General features: G+C 39.1%; 1 protein-coding gene across 1 annotated transcript; it reads left to right on the forward strand.

Moving 5' to 3' along the window:
* Positions 1–3,832: 3,832 nt before the first annotated feature.
* LOC148215738 (vomeronasal type-2 receptor 26-like) lies at positions 3,833–11,783 on the forward strand. The gene is made up of 5 exons (XM_088142439.1): positions 3,833–3,925; positions 4,599–5,462; positions 9,126–9,347; positions 9,881–10,007; positions 10,885–11,783. Exons 1-5 carry the CDS (start codon positions 3,833–3,835, stop codon positions 11,781–11,783), a joined length of 2,205 nt encoding a protein of 734 aa, XP_087998565.1.
* Positions 11,784–14,319: the final 2,536 nt, after the last annotated feature.

Genomic DNA, 14,319 nt, shown 5'->3' on the forward strand with positions numbered 1-14,319 from the left:
TAGATAGATAGATAGATAGATAGATAGATAGATAGATAGATAGATATAGAATTTGTATTAGCATGTTGCATGTCAGAGCCATGAATCAAGGGAAGCTTGAGGTTGCTGGAGCAAAAGTGTCAAGAATGAACATTAACATTCTTTGAATAAGTGAACACAAATGGGTAAGAACGGATCACTTCATATAAGATCTACTCTGAACAAGAAAATCATAGACGGAACAGAGTAATGACCATCATTAACAAAAGAGAGTCACAATAAGTGCTTGGATTCAATTAAAAAAAATGTTAGAATGATCTCAATTGATGTCCAAAGCTAGCCAAAGAATATTGCTCCTTCTTTGAAAATCATTAGAGTAACAAGATACAACAACAACAATATTCCATAAGATTATGTGGTGAAGTTAAACAATAGATTTAATGTAATAAATCTGAGAATTCAAATGAATGAAGAGCACTGGACTGAAATCTATGATATATGTACAGAGATATCCCAAAATATAGCAAGCAAAAGTAAAGAAAGCTATCTACTAACATGTTCAAAATAACAGAAGAAGGTAGAAAGTGGAAGGCTACAGAAACATGGACATCTTCCTAACTAAATCCTAACTTTCAGAGAAAGAAAGAGTGGCAAGGACTTGCATCTAAATACCAAACACAGCACAATTAAAGATAACAATTTAACAGCACAATTAAAGATAACAAGAGGAAGGACTAAGATTTACTTCACAATGTAACACAAATCAAGGCAAATCTTCATCCAAATATGGGCATGTGGAAAGAAAAGGAAGGTAAAGATCTACTGAAGAAACAGATGTAAAGAAAAAAATGGGTCAGATGCACAGAAAATCAGTACTAAAAAGATCCCAGCATTGAAGATTGGTATAAATATCCAATAATGGAAGTAGAAGCAGCCACTCTGGTAAGTGAACTTAAACCATTCCAAGAAAATATTGCTAACAACAACAAAGTGAAAACAACACCAGCACAACTGTTCAAAACCTTAGCAGATGTTCTAATTAAAGGGCTGCATATACACGTAGTTTGTAGGCAGGTATGGACAACACAGCAGTGACCAAGGGACTGGAAAAGATTAGGGTATGTTAGACAACCCATTGACCATTGGGTCATCCTGTCAGAGATATTTCCTTAGCTAAACAGAGAAACAGAATGACCAAGGGCTAAAAAGCAGTGGGATTGTGAGAGTCTGGAGACCTGCTGCCAGTTTCCCCACTGACTTTGCTGGTGGGAAGCTGGCATGGAGTGTCAGAAATCCTTCCTTCCTTCCTTCCTTCCTTCCTTCCTTCCTTCCTTCCTTCCTTCCTTCCTTCCTTCCTTCCTTCCTTCCTTCCTTCCATCCTTCCTCCCTCCCTCCCTCCCTCCCTCCCTCCCTCCCTCCCTTCATTTCCACATACAATGTAGGGTTGTGCCATTTTCCTTTCCCTCAAGCCGCTCAGGAAAGCCCTGGTGAAGCCTCGTCCTCCTCTTCCTCCTCCCTTTCCTCCTCCTCCTCAGCTTACCAGTGGAACTGCCTGCCACTTTACTGGGGGGAGGTGAACAAAAGGAGCCATGGACCACAAGGAAAACTGAACCCCGCTCCCCATTCTGGTGTGTTCCCATGGGGCCCCTGCCTCAAGGGAGGAAGAGGACTCACTTGTCAACAACTGGTGCCCCCAGCAGCCCTACCTCACCAAATTGTTGTGGCATCCAAATTGCTCCGTCATCCTTCCCTCGATGTCCACAGCCATTAAGACATTCCAAACTTCTGCCTTGTTTCCAAAGCAGTCAATTGCCACTCTCCTGTCAGACCTTGCCACCAGCCAATTGGGCACAAGGGGAAAGAGGGAGGTGGGAAAGCAGTCGGGGATATGTCCATGACGATCATGTGATATGGGGTGACCACGGCAGTGCAGCAGCATAGGAGTGCTGAAGCAGCCACACATTTCCCAAAATTCAATCCCATGGGAATCATGGGCCCTGGATTTTGGACACATTCTGTAAGTTAGCCAATTTGAGGTATCTTTGTTCAAACATTGTTGCCCTATGATGCACTGTTTTGCCAAGTTAAGGGTTACAGACACAAGAGTTTTAGTAGCATATAGATTGCATATTTGAAAAAGAGAATACTAAGATTGCACAAATTAATGAAGAACTGGGCTTATGTCTCAGGCTAGTAAGATAATGCTCAAGATTTTGCATTCCAGATTTTAACAAAATATGGTAGCTACTAGATATACATCCTCAATTTTGGCACCTCCATAAACTTTTCAGAACATGATATTTGGTATCAACTTGATTTAAGTACAATTGTGAAAAACAAAGTTGCCCCTTGGTATTTGATAATAAAAACGAGGGCTGAATGTGAGCAATATTTGATTGCCCCTTCAGTCCCATCAGCATTAAGAAGATTATGGATGCAACAAATGGCATTGGCTATAGGTGATGGCTGTTTTCTAAAAATTCCCTGCTCCAAAAAGTCTGTCTCTATTAGGATGACAATTTTGAGGATATCCCTCACTACCAGCCTCAGTGCCCAACATATTGTGTGGAAACTGACAGGTTTAGATTGAGCCACAACTGAATATCATAAGGACTTCCACCATGGAGTGAGTCAGTTGCTGGGGATTATGTTCTTGCAATTTTTGTTTAATATCTGTTCATCTCATTTTTAAAATGGCTTATAATGTGATTTTGTATACTTGTAAATTTTATTAATTAATTAATATTCACTGTCATATTTTACATCTGATAGCTCTATATATCTTATAAGTTATGGGTTGAAAGAACAAATAACATTTAGAATTATATATTATTATAAGCAGCTGTAAGATACAAATTATTGAACACAAAATGTATCCTTAGGTTCTAACAGAGCCACATAAAATTAATTTTTCTTTTTCTTCTTCCTGGATCTCTTTAGTGATGAAGGATAAATCTCCTGGTCTTTCCTTCTACCAGATGGTTCCTAAGGAAGAGCTTCAGTATGAGGGGATTCTGTCTCTGCTTCTGCACTCTAGATGGATATGGATTGGGGTGGTGATTATGGATAATGACAATGGAGAAACAATTTTACAAAGAGTGATAACCATGTTTTCTCAGAAGGGTGTCTGTCTTGGATTCATAGAGAAAATCCCTGTTAAAACCTTTATTCCTAATATCTTTGAGATGCTGAATAAAGGGAAGATATATGATACATTGACAGGTAGTAAGGTTACAGTGATACTTGCTTCTGGTGAATCTACTTCTATGGATTTTTTAGATTTGTCTCTTATCTATCAGATGAAGATGTAGACAGTAAGCCTAGGAAACCCCTAGGAAAACTGTGGATAACCACAGCCCAAATGGAGCTTGGATTTCAGAAGTATTGGGATTTAGAAATCGTCCATGGAGCTTTAGACTTCACATTTCATTCCAATGATGTGTCTAGATTTCAGCAGTTTACTGAGAGTCGAAACATTGTACCTAAGAAAAGTGATTTAGTAAATAGTATAAGATACTCTAGGATGTTACAGTATAAACATGATATAGTAATTCATAATCTATATTAAATATTGATGGATATGGTGTGAAATGCAGTACGGAATTTCCTAAGTATGAACTATTCCTGTGACACACAATACAATATTCATTCCAGAATGCTTCCGAAGAATTATCAACACATCCTGGCTTTGGCCTTTGCAGTAAAGAAGATTAATGATAATCCTCAAATACTACCAAATATCACTTTAGGATTCCAAATTTTTGACAATTACTACAGTGCAAAATGGACGTTCCATTCCACTATGCTACTTATGTATACATTGGAAAGTTTTTTTCCAAACTATAGTTGCAACATGGAGAAGAAGCTGATTGCAGTTATTGGTGGATTGGATTCCTTTACTTCTCTTGATATGCGGATTATTCTGGATATCTACAAGATTCCCCAGGTAGGAAATGCCTCCGAGGTTTCATGTTTCTTCACTCTTTCTGTGTTCTGCTGGATACAACTCTGAGGTCTGCGTAACTGTTCCATCAAATTAGATGAATGTGATATCCAACCTAAGGAAAGGGTCTGTAGCTTCTTGCCTGGAGTATATCAACAAACATTTGATTTACTCAAAGAATGTCTTTCTGTTGCAAATTGTTCTCTTGTCCTCATTTAAATTTCTTCCTTATCTTTTATTAATAAGTCCTCACATGTTAACCATTTCTCTGTTCTGCTGTTTCTCTTCTATAAAAAGCTTCTTGTGTGTATGTCAATAATGTTATCTTTGGACACAGTCTGGGTTTATAATTATTCCATATCCTTAACAACATGTTTCTCAGGGAATGGTTCTTAAAATCTACATTTGCTTTCAGTTGGTCATACCATAAGATACCATGCCACCCTAAACAACATGCAGCAAAGTACAATATGAGATTAGGTAGCCTTAATCCTCCTCTTTCTTTGGCATCCTGTAAAATCTTGTATTTCACTCTCATTTTTCCCCCTGCCATATAAAACTTAAGACAACTCTTTGCCATTGTTTAAAAGGTACATGATTTTTTAATATTGGTATAGTCCGGAATAAGAATGCTAGGGTTATTCTCTAACGTATCTCTTCTTTATGGAACTCTTAGCTGACCTATAGTCCCACTCCAGTGAAAAAGGATAAATCTCCTGGTCCTCCATTCTACCAGATGGTTCCTAAGGAAGACCTTCAATATCAGGGGATTCTGTCTCTGCTTCTGCACTTTGGGTGGATATGGATTGGGGTGGTGATTACGGATAATGACAATGGAGAAAGATTTGTGCAAACCGTGTCTCCCATGTTTTCCCAGAAGGGTGTCTGTCTTGCATTCATACAAAAACTACCTGTTGTAACTTTTATTACTGATGTGTTTGAGATGCTGCATAAAGGGGAGAAGATTTATGATGCTTTGATCAGCAGTAAGGTTACAGTGATACTTGCCTATGGTGAATCTTATTCCATGGGAGTCTTTAGATTTGCATCTTATCTATCAGATGAAGATGTAGGCAGTAAGTCTAGGAAACCTCTAGGAAAAATGTGGATCACCACAGCTCAAATGGAGATGGCCTCATTAGGATTTCAAAGGTACTGGGATTTAGAAATTTTCAATGGAGCTTTCGGCTTTGGATTTCATTCCAAGGATGTGTCTGGATTTCAGCAGTTTATTGAGAGTCGAAACCCTTCCGCTACAGAAGGAGATGGTTTTTTCAAAGGCTTTTGGGAGGAGGCCTTCAACTGCCGATTTCTAGGTGCACTTAGAAATGAAGAAGAAGAGAACATCTGCACTGGGCAGGAGAAACTGGAGGGACTCCCTGCCCCCATTTTTGAAACATCCATGTCTGGCCACAGCTACAGTATCTACAATGCTGTCTATGCCATAGCCCATGCTTTACATGCCATGTGTGCATCTGGACTCAAACACAGAGCAATGATGGATGGTGGACTACAGATTCATAACCAACCATTTTGGCAGGTATTGTGCATATCACGTTCTTGAGTCCTGAATCTCTAGCCATAGTAATAGACTGCCTTCATTTTCCATTCCATCATGTGGATTGATTCCAATGTAATTCCTCTGTACAGTTTCCTATCTCCAGTATATAGTTTATTAACATTATCCCACTCCACAACTATCTATATCAGTTTTGTGATACATTATTAGAACCCAATCTCAATGACCATGCAGGTTTTAATGTGCAATTTTCTTATAATTATGTTTAAAAAATAAATAGATCCGTCCTTGGTTATTATTATTAATGAATTGATGAAATTCAAAGGAAAGGCTTTCAGCTCCTAAAAAAGTTGAGCCAAGCACTTTTTCCGCTCTCAAATATTTGAGCTGTAGAGATTTATGGGCAGATTCTCCCCTCAACTCATTTTAGGAGTCTTGTTCTCCAATAATCTTTTCTCTCTGTCTGCCTTCACTCCCCCTGTAAACTTCAGTATCCTTTCCTTATTTCATTTTACCTAATGTCTCTCTTCTTTCCCACTTGTACCATGATAGAAATTGGCAACCATCTTTTCAGAGGTTAGGGAAGGTGTCTTATTGCAAATTCAGTGATAGCTCAGAATCAGTGTTTCAATGGAGGAAGAATGCTCCTTTTGCAGCTGGGAACCTTGGCAATCTCTCCTCAGGGTCACCCTTCTGATTTTTTTTCCCCAAACATCCAGAGAAATGTACACAATATACATCAAAAGATTGAGGTTGGCATTGTAGTGATTCATTTTACTTCTCTTGAGTGAGGAATAGAGCTGAAGGATTTTTGTTGTTCCAAGAGAAGAGGTGGATTAGACCAGGTTTCTAATTAAAAGAGTTTATTTGCCTTTTCTTTTTGAACCTGTCCAAGGAGCACTGATTCACTCATGATATTCTTGAATGGTCTTGCATTTTGAATTTGCAGAAATGAGGATGATCTGGGAGAAGAAATGGCAGGGATAGCATGTGCAGTGTTGTTTTGGTTGTGACTGGACATGCCACAGCTTGATGAAATCTTTATAGAACATTTTATTTCATTTCACACTTTTCCCTGGTCAGGAACCTCCCTAATTCTAATGAGCTGTCCTAGTCACCTATTGAGGTCTTTGGGCTTCAGCTTACTCTGTCCTTTTTGGTCTCTTTAAGTTCTTACTGTGAAAGTGGCATATGGTCCTTGACTCCCTCCAGAGTTTCTTGCCAACATGGAGGATATTGTGCAGCCTCAGCATGGTTGCTGCTTATGTACTCTGCATCAAGCTGCAAAGCAAAGTTGCTGCCAAGCTCCAGGCCAAGCTGAGGTCTAAGCAGAGTAGAAGCAGAGCAAAACTAGGGAGGGTCCCTTCTGAAATATTTTCCTGTGCTAAACGCTCTTCTGTGGGCTGAGGCATCTTTTATATACTGGTTGGACTGTCTGCGACTCTGCCTCCTGTCTTCCATGGTCATTCCCACATACCTTGACAGCTTTGGAAGCTGTTATGCCCATCAAAGAGCTGTCTCTGTTCAACTGGCTGGCTGGAATGCCAATATGGATGCATATATGTGAATTTACACATCACTCTCTATTGTCTCAATGGCTTGCAGATCTCCTTTTTTTCTTGTCCTCCTTATCACCCTCACACTGTCTGGATTAACTTTCCCTTTTTTTATTCTGGTTGGGTTGAGGTGGATTAACCTGGATGACTATGGACATCCACCTATCCTTGAAAGTATAGATAAACTAGCCAGCTGAGGATGCTATTCCAATCACCAAGGAGCTTCTTGTGGTCTCATAGTTGGCTGGAAGATGCATGGATGCAAGTGAGGTGAAACTCTGCTAGTCATTCTGCCTCTTTCAGCAGGCTGTGTGATGGATTGGAATTATGAAGGCCAAGCTCAGGGAGATAAACATTTTCTTAGCTAACCAGAACCGCGTGAGAGGAACAAGAGGATGAGACTGGCACCTCCCTGAGGAATTCACACTGTTGTGGCTGGAGGATTTTGGGAACTGGGGTTTGAGTCTGCAAAGATTCTTGCTAGAGGTTGTAGTTAATAAACATAGCTGGACTGAATTGGCATTGTCTCTTGGAGTTCCTTGGGCTTGGCCTGACATCAATCTTCCCAGACTCAAACCCCAGTTCCCAAAGTCCTCCAGCCACAACAGTGTGAATTCCTCAGGGGGGTGCCAGTCTCATCCTCTTGTTCCTCCCACATGGTTCTGGCGAGCTAAGAAAACGTTTATCTCCCTGAGCTTGGCCTTCATAATTCCATTCCATCACAGGCTGGGAGGATTTGCAGCAGAAAGAAACTTAACTCTCATGTCCCTTTGTGCAGGTTAGGAGATGGAGGTTAGAGGCAAATAAGATGAACTTGGCTTTGAGAAGTTGAAGTCTGTTTCCACTTGGTAGCACCTAAGACAGGATTCAGTGCTTCCTCTTCCAAATACAATGAAGGGTTTTCAGAGATATTCCTCTTTCCCTAGAAAGAGATATAAAGTGATATTGGACGTTAGTAATCCAAGCACATATTGGACTGTTGGTTCCTGCTCTCTAGAGATCTGATATGGGATGATATATTTTTGTCTGCATATATATTAACATTCTTTCAACTACACTCCACCTGCCTAGTTTTAAAGGCCCTAGACGTTTTTAATATCTTGTATGAGATTAAAACTGAAATGCAATAAATCCAGGAGTGATTCTCAATGCTCAGAGAAGTAGAGTGTATGTAACAATGTACATGGGTGAGCATTCCATGCATACGTAACCTTTTTCTTATTGACATTCGGAGGAAACATAGTTATATTTGTTGGAAGCTGAGGGTTATATGGATTAACAATATCAATTTTGATTTTGAAAAGGGCTTTAAGACCTGCATTATGTTCTTTGATTCTGATGAACTGGCATTGTTAAGCAGTAGTAGTTGTATTCTAGAACTGCTGCTAGCATACAATGAAAAGATTTCAGTACAACAACTAATATAGACTTAAAGAAACATTGGCTGCTGGAGCTGCTCTAAAAAATCATTTAAAAAGTAAAAGAAAGAGACAGAAAGAGAAGGGAAACCCTAAAATTAATGTAAAGAAGAAAAATGAATGCACCTTGAATGATTAACCAAAGAAAGTAATGACAAGAAGATATATACCAGTACCCTGTATGAATACAGGTATTCCTCGCTTACCAACTGCCTTGTTTAATCATGATTTGAAGTTACGAATGTGTAAAAAAAGTAGCTTTGTGACCAAACCTACCATTTACGACTGTCAAAGCATCCAATGGTCATATGATCACCATTTGGGAACTTTGGAAGTGGCACGCATTTAGGACCATTGCAGCATCCAGAGGTCACGGGATTAACATTTGTGTGCTTTGGAACTAATAGAGAAGGCAAAAGGAAAATCGTAGGTTGCGGTTGTGTGATTTTTGCTTAACAACTGCAGTGCTTTGCTTCAAACCAAAGGGGAAGTGAGGTCATAAGCTTGTCATGGTCATGTGATATTTTACTTACTGACTGTGCTGTCTAAGGGCAGAGTTGCCAGTCCCAATTGTGGTTGCAAAGTGAGGACTACCTGTAATTACAAAAATGCCATTTAAATAAATGAAATCAGCACTGGAATATTTTATTTGCACAAGTGCTTTAATGCACAGTTTCATCTACAATATTTGTTCTTCCTTTTTAATTCAGCTCCATCACTTTCTGAGCGATGTTAAATTTAACAACAGTGTTGGAGACAGAATACTGTTTGACCAGGATGGGAAGTTGGTGGCTGGATTTGATATCATCAATTTTATTTTTTCTGAAAACCAGTCAAAAGTAAAAATTGGAAGGATAGATCCACAGTCCCCAGCAGACCAATCGTTCATCATCAAGGAAGATGCCATAAAATGGAATAGTTGGTTTCATCAGGTAAGTTGCAGGAATAGGCAACCTGCATGTGAGCACAGAATCTCAGTCCTGATCAATAAAAATGAATAGGTAAGGCTCATCTAGGGATATTTTTCAAACACTTATACAATCCAGCTTGATCTGGAAGTCTGCACTGTCTCTGTCAGGTAGCAATTTTATGAACTATTTGGAATAGGAAATGTTAAACTGATTGTTAAATACAGCAGTAACATCACTATGAGCAATGACAATTCAAAATGTGGTTTATCATCTTGAACATTTCGAAAGCATCAACAATTGTATTTGAGCTACCATTATATATACTGTATTTTGGAACAACATAGAAAGGTTTGGAAGGTTCATTAATCAAACTGATTAGAAAGTTCAATATTTGAAAAACAAAACCTTGTTATTTTTGTCCAATCTGAGCATGGCCTCAAGCTGGGAAAGCTGGATTCATGCTAGTCAAGCTACCAAGAACTGAAAGATTTCAAAATTGCCATGCTGAATGATTATTCATGTCTTTCTTTCTTTGCTCTTGGTTCATGAATTAGAGAGTCCCAGTTTCTCTGTGTACACCAAGCTGTTGTCCAGGCTCTAGGAAACAAATGATGGAGGGGAAGCCATTTTGCTGCTACTCTTGCATTCCATGTCCGGAAGGGAAGATTTCCGAGAAAGAGGGTAAGGAAGTTGTTCAGTTGCTTAGCTGCCTCCAACTCTTCATGAGCTGATAAACATTGCATTTTGCAAGGATTGTCTGTTGATGACTGATTTTTGAAAGGTGTCAGTCATGAAATTATTTAATCACATGTTCCTCTCTTCACTTTTTTGATTCTCTTCAGTTTTTCCATGCATCAAAGTCTTCTTCAGTGGTTCTTGTCTTCAGAAGACATGTTCAAAATATTTCACCTTTAGTTTGCTGTTAATGCTTCTAGTGAGCATTCTGGTTTCATTTCATCTACTAGAGAATGGCAGATTCTTCTTGTGGTTCAAAGTTTTCTCAACAATTTTCTTCCAACGCTACAACTCAAAGGTGTTAATTTCAAAGTATTCAGAGTGTGAATAACTGCTGGAGGTTGTCTCTGTCCAGGTAAGATTGCCATTGGTAAATCAGCCAAAGCTGATGAAAGGCACCTGTGACACTGAAGACTACCCCAAAATGTGAACCTACTCCTTGGTTATCATGAGGACCACTATACGGCAAAGAGTAAGAACTTTCTGTATTGATTTGCCACCCTCAATTGGCCAATCTTACATCTGCAGCCCAGATACAGTAGCTAAAGTAACTTAGTGAACATAGTAAATCATCAACATTTTTTACAAGTTGTCTGAAAATAGAGGTATATTGTGGATTTTATTGTTCCAGCGCCAGGACTGTTGCTTAAAAGGCTTTTTATCTGAGTTTACAGATATGGTTTATAGACAGTTTATATAAAGTTTATTTCTTTATTAAGTTTGGATTGATGGGCAATCTGATATTTCTCTATATAAGAACTTATGCAGCTTCCTAGGCTTTAGGCATAAATTTGAGACTCAGACCATATCTTTTCCATTTCAGATTTGAATGACTGTTACAGCTGTACAGATGAAAATTATCCCAACAAAAACCAGAATTCATGTATTCCCAAGGATATAAGTTTCTTGTCATATGAAGAACCTTTGGGGATCACTTTAGCCTGTTTTTCTCTTTTCTGTTCTACAATCACAGTTCTGGTACTGAGGACCTTTCTGATGCATCACAACACTCCCATCGTCAAAGCCAGCAACAGGGATCTCACCTACATTCTTCTAGTCACCCTCCTGCTCTGCTTCCTTTGTGCATTACTATTCATCGGTCAGCCAAATAAGGTGGCCTGTGTTCTGCGACAAACTGGTTTCAGCATCACCTTCTCCGTGGCTATTTCCTGTGTGCTGGCCAAGACTGTGACTGTGGTCCTGGCTTTTATGGCAACCAAGCCAGGAAGCGGGATGAGGCAGTGGATGGGGAAAAGACTGGCCTATTCAGTAGTTTTATCTGGCTTCTTAATTCAGGTTGGGATCTGCACTATATGGCTGTCCATCTCTCCTCCTGTCCCAGATGCTGACATGCACTCGGAGACTGGAAAAATTGTCCTCCAGTGTAAGGAAGGATCCAAGATTATGTTTTACTTTGCAAGGTGCTACATGGGCTCCTTGGCCATGATCAGTTTCATAGTTGCTTTCCTTGCCAGGAAGTTACCCGATACTTTTAATGAAGCCAAGTTCATCACTTTCAGCATGTTGGTCTTCTGTAGTGTTTGGCTCTCCTTTGTTCCAACCTACCTGAGCACCAAGGGGAAATACATGGTGGCTGTGGAGATCTTCTCAATGTTAGCCTCGAGTGCTGGGCTCCTGATCTGCATCTTTTTCCCCAAATGCTACATTATTGTTTTGAAACCAGAGCTGAACAACAGGCAACTAAGGAGAAAAGGTTTCTAAATGTCTTCAATTATTTTGTAATTTTCCGTGCAGAGCAATTTGTGTTTCTTTGCATCTATGTTACAAATAAGACTAAATATTTGACCAATAATTTTATTGAATTTCCCATAAAGTTCTTTTCTCTGTAGCACTCACATTTAGAACTTATCTAGAAGTCATATTAAAATGTAACCAATATACTGTATGTACGTCCCACCGTATTTATTTTTCTTCCTTCCAGCAACTCATCTTAGGTATATTATCTTTTCACCAATGCTTGCTCTTGGTGTTTCTGGAAGCTAGAAATGATGGCCTCAAATGTGGACTGCTCTGTGCGCATTCCTGCTTTGAACCCTACGTAGGAATTTCCTCTAACTACCAGGGTCTTTCTGTGATTATTTACCTTACTTTATAATTTTCCACTTTCCCCTTATTTTTAAAATGGAGCCCCTTTCTTTGCTCAAGTCAAATCCTCCTGCACATATACAGAATACTGTGTTGTGCATGGTTATCAGAAATTTCTTCACTGTGTTCAAGGTTAGTAACTTCACTAATCAAAATAACTGAGTACCAAGTCTCTTCATTCTGAAATGTGGACACAAAAATAAACCAATACTAATTTGAATCAGTCCTTATAATATTCTTTGATTATTGAATTGAATGGATTGATCATCTGCCATTAAGTTGATGTTGATTCTTAGCAATCACATAGATAGAGTTTCTCCATAATGATATGTTCCTAACCTGGTCTTTCACTTCTTCCAATGGTGCATTCATTCCCACAGGAAGTGAGTCCACCCAACCTTGCTGTTGGTGATTCTCTTCTTCTCTTTCCTTCCAGATAGAAAATATAAAATGATTATTACTGAAATTGTTTCAATGGTTTTGGAGGAGGAGAAGATTTGTCTTTAAATATACAGACCTCAATACTCGAGACCAACAAATTCCTTAAACCTTGGCTTTTATAGAGGCAGTCACACTTGCTGATGATCAATTGATCAAGGGCCTTTGATTAGGAGCACCTGGCTGCTATTTAGCCTCTTCATACCTATGGAAGCAGTAAGGGTGTACTTAGTTTTTCACACATGGCTTCTCCATTTTGGCTTTCTTTTTGTAAAATAAATCATAACATGGTGTAATATGTCATGTGTTGTTCATCTGAGGTTGTATTTACCTACTTTTGAGAACTGCTAAGGACCAGCTGATTTTTATTATGTCCTGATATGTGAAACCACAGTACTCAAAGAGGGTGTACTTTCTTTTTCACATGACTGTAAATGTAATTTGCTGCAGCCACACAGAAATTTCCTTTTCACTATGTTAAGTCTTAAATATGCTGTCACAGTTTTATATTGAGTAAGTCTCTCTAGTATGTACTTAAAGACTCGTATGTACTTAAAGATTCGTTTCAGGCCTAGCCCAAGGAACTCCAAGAGACCATGTAAATTCAGTCCAGCAATGTTTACTAGCCTCAACCTCTAGCAAGAATCTTCCCAGACTGAAACCGCATTTCCCAAGTAATGCCAGCCACAACATTGTGAATGCCTCACGGAGGTGCCAGTCTCATCCTCTTATCTCTCCCTCTCGCCTCAGGGGATGAAAAAAAATGTTTTTTTCCCTGAGTCTGGCCTTCATAATTCCATTCCATCACACTCTCTCCTCCTGTCTCCTCCTCTCGATATGTGCATGAGAAGCCCTCATATGTACAGATTATTTTGTTCCTACTGCATGGAAGGGTATTGTTTTTCTTTTCACTATTTTTTTCTCTGTTCCAAAGGAAGGAAGGAAGGAAGGAAGGAAGGAAGGAAGGAAGGAAGGAAGGAAGGAAGGAAGGAAGGAAGGAAGGAAGGATAAAATTTCAACCAAACTTTGAAGTAATTGGGGGGATTTGGATAGGAACTAAAGCTACAGTCAAATCATGGAAGGTTCCATGTTTTAGTTCTGAATTTGAGTTGGTTACCACTACATTAGGATAGCAGACAAGAGGAAAATATCTGCATGTCTAGAAATGTCTCTAGTTCTTAAAAATGCCTCTGTGTCTGCAATAAGCAGTAACAAGTCTTCTCACTAAAATAAAAAAATTACAAAAATGTTCATGGAAGAGGTTCTAAGAGCTCACTTATTCCAGGTGTGATGTTCATTTCTTTGGTCTCTGCCAATCATGTTGAAAAGCAGTTTGGTCCTATCAGGAAGGGCATGAATTTCATCGGTAAACCAAAGTCTTGGTTTTTTTGGTTTCTCTCCTCCTAGTACTCCATTCCAAGCTAAAATAGTAATATTAACCACCACAACAACAGCATCTGCCTATCCCAGGTCCTTGGGAATGACTTCATAGGTGGATAAAAATGCCAGATCACCAACAATAATAATTTCGTACTCAGGAGAATGAAAAAGAAAAAAATCCCTTCGGATCTGACAAATGTGTTTCTTTAGAAACTCCACAGGGAATTCCAATTCTGAGCAGAGAACACTGTTCAGTGAATTTAAGGACTGTAATTTATTTAAGGAATGTAATAGCCGATAATAAATTGCAGTTCAACTGCAATTTATTCCCATT

Source organism: Python bivittatus, unplaced genomic scaffold, assembly GCF_059951505.1.
Source record: "Python bivittatus isolate LINGU-HERP-01145 unplaced genomic scaffold, Pbiv_v1 ctg000440_np1212, whole genome shotgun sequence".
Lineage (NCBI taxonomy): Eukaryota > Metazoa > Chordata > Lepidosauria > Squamata > Pythonidae > Python > Python bivittatus.